The sequence below is a fragment of the Eretmochelys imbricata genome, chromosome 24 (assembly GCF_965152235.1).
Source record: "Eretmochelys imbricata isolate rEreImb1 chromosome 24, rEreImb1.hap1, whole genome shotgun sequence".
NCBI classification, from domain to species: domain Eukaryota; kingdom Metazoa; phylum Chordata; order Testudines; family Cheloniidae; genus Eretmochelys; species Eretmochelys imbricata.
In genome coordinates, this window is record NC_135595.1 from 737970 (window position 1) to 747500 (window position 9531).

At 63.3% G+C, this 9531-nt stretch overlaps 1 protein-coding gene across 1 annotated transcript in view; it reads right to left on the reverse strand.

Annotated features, from left to right (window-relative positions):
• Window positions 1-8470: 8470 nt before the first annotated feature.
• EFNA3 (ephrin A3) overlaps window positions 8471-9531 on the reverse strand; it is a 22964-nt gene continuing 21903 nt past the window's right edge. Inside the window, exon 5 of the mRNA XM_077841329.1 lies at window positions 8471-8592. Within this exon, the coding sequence (XP_077697455.1) occupies window positions 8471-8592 (122 nt within the window). The remainder of the gene's footprint in view (window positions 8593-9531) is intronic.

The window sequence follows — 9531 nt, forward strand, 5'->3', positions numbered from 1 at the left end:
GCCAGTGGTTCGGCTAAGCTGTGGACTGCAGGCGGGCGGCCTTAGAACGGCTACCCCTCCCTGGCCCTGAGGTGGCTGCATGTCAGTGATGGGTGAAGGGATCCTGGAGAGCGGCCAGCTGGCCTGCAGGCAATGCTGTCCCTACACACCTCCCAGAGAACCTGCTTTATCTGGTGTGTTTTGGGGACACCAAAAACATCTGGGCAAGTGGGGCTTGGGGAGCAGCTGATGAGGTGTAGGGGACAGAGCGAGATTTTGATAGGCAGGTAGCTGGATAACAGGCACCCGCCTCCTTTCCCCCTTATCAGCCATGTCTATTCTCCCAGGGCTTTGCACCAGCCACAAACATGCCCAGCTCCCCCACCCCCACTCCTATTTGCTCTCCGTTTGTTTGATATTGTGAAATACCTTCCCAGAAGAATTGCTTTGCCAAAGGGAGATTGCTCCAGCCTGGGGCTGGGGCTTTGCAGCGCTGGGGCCCTTTGGAGAGCCATTCCCGCATCCAGGCCAGAGCCATGTGTCCTTAACCAGCTGACCAGCGCATGGCTATGCCTCGCGTCTGCCCCGAACACCGATCCATTCTTGTTAAGCCTTGCTGAGCGACGCTTCACCGGAGTCTCGTGAGCTGATAACTCAGCCACGTTTGCAAAACAACTTTCCCCTTGTTTATTACATAATGAGCCATTGATTGTGGGTAATGTTGCATGCCCCACGCACGCTTGGAGCTGGCTGCAGCCACACTGGGACTGGTCCCTGGAGCCGCTGGAAGGTCTTGCTAAGACAACTTCACCTCTGAGTCCTGGCACAGTGGCTGTCACCGGGCTCCCTAGGGCAGTGGGTCCTGACACACCTTCCCACACCAGTCACCTACCACTGGGCCATGTGCCGGTCAGGGTCAAGCACCCAGACCCCCCAGGGCATCTCTCGAATGTGCATGTCACATGGGCAGCTGGATGCGATGACCACAGAACAAGGCCAGGCCTTCCTTCCACTACCCCAGGTCCACCGGGGGCAGCGAGGTGCCAGATCCCCCAGATAGGCCCACAGCCTACCCAGACCCCAGCACCTGCCCCATCTGCATCTGCACCCAGCTACCATTGCTGGCTGCTGCTTCCTGTGGTGGTGGGGGACCCTCACCGTGGCCTCTTTCATCTTCCCTCTTCACAGCCAGCCCTGAAGCCAGCCCATAACTTCTAATTACTGCATTAGCAGGACTCCGGCTCCCACCAAGCTGGCTTGGCTTGGGCAGCCACTGCTTGCATGCATTTGTAATCTCCCAGTAGTGACCTTTGGGGTGGCCCACATGGGGCACAAAATGCTTTAATCCTACACCCTCCAGGGCGAAGGTGGGGTTAGCCCCACTGTACAGCTAACAGGGGAAACTGAGGCACAAAGTGGGGACAGGATCACACAGAGAGTCAGGGTCACAATAAAGCATAGAACCCAGGAGTCCTGACTCCCAGCTCCTCCCCACAAACCACTGGCAGCCCTGATGCCCTGGTGGTGATAACAGCTCATGAGGCACCTTCAGAGACCCCCCGCCCCAGAGCTGCCGAGCCTAGCAGGAATTGAAGCAGTGGGCAAAGGGAGTTGTGAGATGACCCATCATGCCAGCCTTTGCCCAGCTCCCTGGGCCTCTGCCCCAGGAAAGAGCCAGACACACCAAGCCAGGACAGGCCCCTTCCTGCCTGAAGGCCCCCGGGACACCCCATTTCTGGGACAAGGAGCAGCCAGGCCCCCACCAGCACGGGTACAACCAACGGGTGAGCTGAGGCTAGGCAGAGCCCTGCTGGTTCCCAGCTGTCCCTCCCCCAATTGCGCTGGGGCGACCTTCCCCCATGGCCAGCAGTAGCCTGGTGATAACAGGATTTATGGCTATGATTTCACTCCAAGGACATCACCCCGTGCTTGCTGGAGGTGGTGGGGGAGCTGGCGACCCAGGGGCCTCGTCATTTGCTCTGTGGGGATGAAGGATTCAGGGCTGGGGGTGGAGGGACAAAGCCCCAAGTGAAGTTGGGATGGCCATATGGGGTGGGAGCTCAGGGCCTCATGGCGAGTCTCGTGCCCCATAGCTGGCAGATCAAGGGGGTGATTGTATTGTCAGCCCCTGGATTTCCAATACAGGTGAGGTTTGGGGTGCATGATGAGCTCCCCCCAATCTAGGGGCCAGGAGTCTAGGTGCTGGCAGGGCAGGGGTGCCTCTCCACGATGCTGGCAGGGCAGAAGCCGTGCTGGGCACAGCACAGGAGCAGGACAGGTCTGGAGGTAGGGTTGGTTTGGGGTCACTACTGCGCTGGGGGCCCGACCCGGCTGGGGGGTGAGGTGAGGGCAAGGGGTAGGGGTGAGGTCAGTGCCAGGGCAGGGCAATGCCCACTCAGGCATGACTCTCCCTTCACATGCTAGGCGACGTGTGCAGGACAAAGGTGAGCGTGCAAGGTGTAAACATGGTGCGAGACAAACACGGTGGGTGGCGCACGCAGTGGGCGGTGCCCAAGGGGCCAGGACCCACACCTTGCAGGCTATTTATGGCTGAGCAGGTAGAGTAGAGTGCCCAGGTGGGAGCTGGCCCCTGCCAGCGGTGACGTGACTGGGTCTGGGGAACATGGCGGGGGCGGCTGGCCCAGCGCCTAATTCGGGAGCAAAGGCCAGGGCTGCTGTGTGATCCGTGCAGCCAGGCAGGTAGCTGAGACCTGGGGGTGGCACCACAGGGAAGCCTGTGCAAGGGGCGGGCCCAGGGAGGAGGCTCCTTGGCGTGCCGGAGGTTTAAGCAGCGGCTTGGTGCCCGAGCTGCCCTACAGGCCCTGCTGCCAGCCTGGTACCAGCGAGGCCCTCGTGCAAAACTTTCCTCATCCCCTGCCAGGGTCCCAGGCTGGGTGGGTCTGTGGCTTCCTGCCCCCACAACCAGAGAGGAACCTGGGACCAGCTTCCCAAGGCCCCCTCCCCCAGCTCTTCTCTCAGGCTCTAGGTACGGCAGGTTCCAGCCAAGGGCTGCCCCTCCCCATGAGAGCGAGGCTTGGGCATGTGTGCACGGTGCCAGCATGGTGCCATGGGGGCTCAGAGCTCCTCAGGGCCCCACTGGGCCTCTCCCAGTGGGCGCAGCATTTAGGGAGGTGACTCCTTGGAGTTCCCATGCAGCCCCTGGTCTGGAAGGGCCAGCGCTCTCCATACCCAGCTCATACCCATACAGGGGGTGCAGTCCCACTGAATTCCTGGAGGCCACGGAGCCCAGCAGGGCCCTACCACTGGCCCTACCAGGAACCTGCCCTGGAGTCCCGAGTCCTGCAGAGCGCATGGGGCTGCCCCATGGCCGGGGGGCTCTGGGCCAGGCCAGGCTGCGGAAAGGAGCCAAGTTCCAGGCATGTTGCAAAAGGGATTTTGCAAGTGGAGCTGCTACTCCTCCCAGGGCCTGTGACTCACCTCCCCCCACCCCCCAGCACCAAGGCAACCCCCCCCCACACACACACACACTGCAAATCGCCTGGCTTCCCCCCTGGGAGGCCTCTCCACCGCAGGCCAGGTGGGGATAGGGAAGGGGAGCCCCATGCCAGCCAGGAGGAGGGTGGGACGGACGGACGGGAAGCAGAGAATGGCGGAGGCCGAGAGGCCGGCAGCAGGGAGGAGAGCGCTTGCCTCTCCTTTGTGAAATGACCCCCCAGTTACGTCAGCAGCTCCCAGCCTGGCCCGTGGACGGACAGATGGCTGCATGCCCAGCCTGGCTTGGGTAACGGGTTGGCTTGGGGGGTCCTGGGGCCACACTTGCTCCTTTGACTCTGCTTCCAGGGGAAGACGGGGCTTCCGGACCCTCAACAGGCTGCTCCCCCGCTGAGCACTGGGCACCCCCCAGCTATAACTGAGCTCCCAGGCGCAAGGCTCTCCCTGTCACGGGGCAGGGAGCAGCAGGGCTAGCCTGCTTGCGGGAGGGGGCGCTTCTGGGCAGGGACGGGGTTAGGCTCACTGGAGCAACAGGGGCAGCAAAGCCCCCAGCCCCATAGCAAGGCTGGGGTGCGCCCCACACTCATAGGCCCCAGCAACGCTCAGCGCCTGCTCGCTGTAGGAGCCGGGGTGGGAAAGACGTTTGTGCGGTTCCAGGCCTGGCCAGCACCAAGATGCAGAGACCCCTTAACTGGGAATTGGGTCAGGCTAGTATGTAAAGGTGCAGACAACAAACTCCTTGTGCTTTACGGCTGGCAAACGCGTCAGGCGAGCCAGGCCTGACGCAGCACCTCCTCGCTGGGTGCAGGTTTTTACAGGCCACAAGGCCTGCGTCGGCTGCAAGGCCGAGCCAGTCCAGGAGGCGCAGGGCAAGCGGGGTGGCCGTGCAGCCAGGTGTGAGTAAACGCCACTGCTCCCCAGCTGAGCCAGAGGTAAACTCCATTCGTGGCTGGAGCACCCGCCGGCAGGACCCGTCTGGCAGGTTTGCTGGCTCCTCCCCACGCCCCAGACAAGCCTAGGCCAGCTCCATGGAGGCAGCTGCCTGCACACCCAGCTGCTGCAGGTGGGGAGCTAGGGGAGCTATGGGGTGGCAGGCTCCAGAGAGCACCGCCCACTGGGCAGCACAGGGCACCCATGACAGGACTTGGGCACCCTCTGCCCCGAGATACCAGCTGGGATCGAGCCAGGCCAGCACTGCCCCCATGCCAGCCAGGCGCTGGTTGGATGCAGTAATGGTTTTGTAGTCTCAGTGAATTACCAACTGCAGGAGCTGGGATCCTGGAACCAGATTCCCCCACCTCCATCTGCTGCTCTGACCGAGTTTCTTTGCCCAAGGGGACTGCTGGGGGCTCAACCCTGGGCCAGGGCCCTGCATCCCTCCAGGGTCTGTCAGCCCGTGGAGGGGGCTGCAGGGGGCTCAGCACAGGAGCAGGGGCTCAGCATCCTGCCAGGTCTGTGTCAGCCAGTGGTGTGATGTGAGATTCCTCCCACAAGGTTACTGTGTTACTGGGGAACAGTGTCAGGACACATTAGCCACAGCCCCCGCCTCCTCCAGTCATCACCTCTCCCAGCAGGGGGTGCTGTGGGGGGCAGGGCTCAGACCCTGGGGTTGGATTGAACTTCCCAGCAGAGGCTTTTGCAAACTAGGGAATCTCCCGCCATGCCCCCAGCAGCCGCTGTCCCTCGAATGCCCTTGCCCTGCACAGGGGAGGGTGTCAGAGCTGTGGGGCTGGCCAAGGCAGCTGGCTGGGAGCCCCTAGAGCTGCAGCTGGGAATGGGGGCCTGCACTGGGGGTCCAGGGCTCCCCCTGGGGTTGAACCCTGCTCCGCCCCTCCAGGCCTCATCTGCATTCAAGGGGGGAGTTTAAACAGGTTGGACCAAGCTGGTGCTAAGCCCCGAAGGGAGACAGCTGGGGCAGCAGGGCCAGGTGTGCAGGACCTGGCCCAATCCCCCTCCTGCCCAAGCCATTCTGAAGGGGAGCGTGGTGGCAGCTCCCCCCCCGTGCCATCCCCACACACACTGGCCAGGCAAAGAGCAAGAAGAGGGATTTGGGTTGCAAACTATAAACCCAGATCCATTCCCTGCCCTCCCATTCCTGCCCCCGCCCCCCCCAGGAGGTAGGGAGCCCTGGCCAGGCTGGGCATGTCTTACTCAGAGGTCCCCTGACTGCAGGGGGCCCTGTGCTAGCAGGAAATCGGGGAAAAGCTGGGGCATGGGGAGAATGCTGCTGCCCAGACCCAGGGAGGAGCAAGATCCCCCCCGGAGCTCAACAGACCGGCCCAGACAGGGACTGTGGCCAGCGGGGGTGGGGGGGCTGGTGGCGAGTTCGGGATTCCCCATGGGACCCAACTGGCCCCAGCAAGGGGTGCCAGGTACAGCAGGCATGCAGCTGCGAGTCAGCACCTGGGCACCTCTGCCATGGGACTGCCAGTACCAGGACCCCCAAACACAGCGGGAGGAGGCGCCTGGTGCATTCCCTCAACCCCAGCTGGGCTGAGCCCCTCTGGGGTGGGGGGCCACTTACCTGGGGGCACCCCTAGGTGCCAGCTCTTATCCAGAGGGGGTGTCTCCTGCCTCTGCCAGGCCTGGGGTCCCTGGAGGGGGTTGGATGAGGGAGAGCACTGGTCCCGTGCAGGGACACGCAATCACATGCATGCTCTTCTGCATGACAACATAATGCTCACATGCAGAGCCAGACGAGTGGCCACACGCACGGACATACCTAGCCAGGGGCGCTGAGAGCCACTGAACCAAAGGAACCCTGGATACGATGGGAACCGCTTCAAGCCGGGGGTGCAGCACCCCCCGCCCCCCCGTGTCAGCACTTACATACCCAGGGGCTAACCAGGGCTCCGCCCACTGTGTTTGCCATGGGACTGCGTCCCCCCCCCCCGCAGGGGGGCAGGTCTTAGGCTGGCTTTGCCCCTCCCCTCCCCCCAGCTCTCCAGGCCAGGGGCGGGGGGGCTGGACTCGAAGGGCCTGGTTTGCCTGGGCCCCAGCTCCCCCAACTCTGCCATTATCAGCCAGCCCCACCCACACCGCATGGCACCCGGCCTGGCACCAGCCGCACGGCTCAAGGGAGCTCTGTCCTGGGGCACCGGGGCCAGTCCCACCCAGGCTGCTGTACCCTGCAACCAGCCAGCACCCCTGCCACATGTCAGGATCTGGGGTAATGAGGATGGAGCACGGGCCCAATGGAGGTGCCGTGGGTCACCGTCCCAGTCCCCACCCACACCCTATGCCTCCCTCCCCATTACCTGGGGGGCCAGCCCCACCTTCCCTGCCCCCCAGCATTACCTGAGGCTGGTGCTCCCATGCTGGGCTCTGGGCTCCTGGGCCGGGAATCGCCAAGTCCCTGGTGACAGGAGACCCTGGGCGCTTGGTACGAGTGCCCTGCCCCAAGCCCACTCTGCCCCGAGCCAGCCCAGCCCCCACCCACAGGAGCCCAGGGCAGCCCCCACTCCTGCCTTCCCCAGGCCTGGAGACACCCCCAGCCCCTGCACTGGGGAGGAGCCAAGGGGGTCAGGCAGCTGGAGTAGGTACGCGCCCCCGCCCCCCGCACGGCAAGGAGCGGAGCAGGTACCGGGGCGGTGGAGTCACCTCCCGCTGCCAGCCAGCCCCAGGCGCCCAGCACAGAGTGTAGGGGCATGAATGGCCCCTTTGTGCACAGACAAAGCAGGCGGGCAGCCCTTTGAGCTGCTGTTTGCACAGGGAGGGCCCTCCCCTGGACTGAACCCGCTCCCCCTGGCAGGGCCCAGGGAATGCAGCCAGCAAGAGCCCCCAGAGGGCTGGGGGGCAATAGCACCTCCTGGACCCATTCAGACTTCAGGGCATCCAGACCCTGGAGTGCCAGGGGTCAGACCCAGCTCTGAGCCCCATGCAAGCTGGGAGGGCCTGGCAGAGGCACTAGGAGGGCACGTGCCCAGGGCTGTCACACACAAGTGTGCCAGGGGAGCTGTAGAGGTGAGAGGGCCCAGCCAGGGGGGTGGGCATGCCTTGGGTCTAGGAAGTTGGCAGTGCTTGACAAAGGCCTTTGCCAGCTGCGCCCAAGGGCGCCTGACCCTGCGGCCCCAATCCAAGCAGCCCAGGGATGGGTTTTTTATCCTTTTATTTTTTATAGACTAAGAGCAGAATATGAAAATCACCAGCCAAAGCACTTGAAAAAAGGGCGAGTTGCTTTTTTGTGCCCCAAAAAGTGTCTGTGCGTTTGCATAGGTTGGGTCTTCACAGAAGACAAGGAGAATCCAACACTTTCTGACTATGTACAGGCCGGTCCAGGGCCCGCGCTGCTGCCTACGGGCCTTATAGACAGATCTATCTCGATAGCCGCTCTCTGTACAGGATGTATAGATCTCTATATAGGTATGTACAGCCCCCAGGCCTGGGGAGCCCTGACCCCCACAGCCCACGCCCTGGGGCCAGCGCTGCTCGTCCATTGCCCATGGCTGGCTACGCAGACCAGGCCCAGCGTCTGGAGGGAGCCCGTAGCATGGGTGCTCCTGAACCACGTCCGGGGCCTGCTGGCACCATAGAGCCCCCGGCCCAGCCGCGTGGAGCCACCAGGCGATGGGACGGCTCAACAGGGCTGTGGGCACAGACGCCCCGTGCATTTGCCATTGGGGCAGGAGGCAGCCAGGGCACGGTGCACGCAGTGGGGGCTGTGTCACGGAGGCTCGGTGCTGGAGGACAGTGCCATGCAGGGTGCCCGACTCCCGGAAGGGCCGAGTCGAGTCTCCACAGGAGCCAGTCGCTAGAGTCCGGGGGCAGATCCCGTGCTCAGGAGGCAGGGCAGGCTCCCTCCTTGTCCTCACGCAGCAGCTCCCAGGCCAGGCTACATCCCTCCGGCACCCAGGCTGGTGTCTGCTGCTGCACCCCCGCACGGTGGGGGGCTCTAGTGGCTCTCTGGCTGCAGCAGGGCCCACGGTTCCGTGCCCAGGCGGTGCGGGGCCCGCTTCCCCCCCCGACTTGCCCCCTGCTGTCTTTTCCAAACGGCCGCTGCCAGAGCCGCGCCCAGGCCCCCAGGCCGGCCGACACCAGGCTAGGAGGCCAAGAGCGACATGAGGAAAAACGCAGCGGCCACGGCCAGCGGCAGGTGTTCCCGCTTGGGGCTGGTGCCGCTGATGCTCTTCTCCAGCTTGGGGTTCTCCGGGTTAAAGTTATCTGTGAAAAGAGAGAGAGAGTGAGGGGGGGTGGCAGGGGCCACACAGGATGGGGCAGTCAACCCCCCCCACCCCGCAGCTGGCAGGATGCAGAGCCGAGCTCCGCGCAGCGTGGACGAGTTCGCACCGGGCCTGGGACCCGACAAGGGAGTTCAGGGGTGTGTGTGTGTGTGTGTGTGTGTGTAACGCTGCACCGGGGACAGGGTGTGAGCACTGGCTGTGTGTGTGTGTGTGTGTGTGTGTGTGTGTAACGCTGCACCGGGGACAGGGTGTGAGCACTGGCTGTGTGTGTAACGCTGCACCGGGGACAGGGTGTGAGCACTGGCTGCGTGTGTAACGCTGCACCGGGGACAGGGTGTGAGCACTGGCTGTGTGTGTAACGCTGCACCGGGGACAGGGTGTGAGCACTGGCTGCGTGTGTGTGTGTGTGTGTGTGTAACACTGCACCGGAGACAGGTGTGAGCACTGGCTGCGTGTGTGTGTGTGTGTGTGTAACGCTGCACCGGAGACAGGGTGTGAGCACTGGCTGCGTGTGTGTGTGTGTGTGTGTGTAATGCTGCACCGGGGACAGGGTGTGAGCACTGGCTGCGTGTGTGTGTGTGTGTGTGTGTAATGCTGCACCGGGGACAGGGTGTGAGCACTGGCTGCGTGTGTGTGTGTGTGTGTGTGTAATGCTGCACCGGGGACAGGTGTGAGCACTGGCTGTGTGTGTGTGTGTGTGTGTAACGCTGCACTGGGGACAGGGTGTGAGCACTGGCTGTGTTTGTGTGTGTGTGTGTAATGCTGCACCGGGGACAGGTGTGAGCACTGGCTGTGTGTGTGTGTGTGTGTGTGTGTGTGTGTGTGTAACGCTGCACCAGGGACAGGGTGTGAGCACTGGCTGTGTGTGTGTGTGTGTGTGTAATGCTGCACCGGGGACAGGGTGTGAGCACTGGCTGTG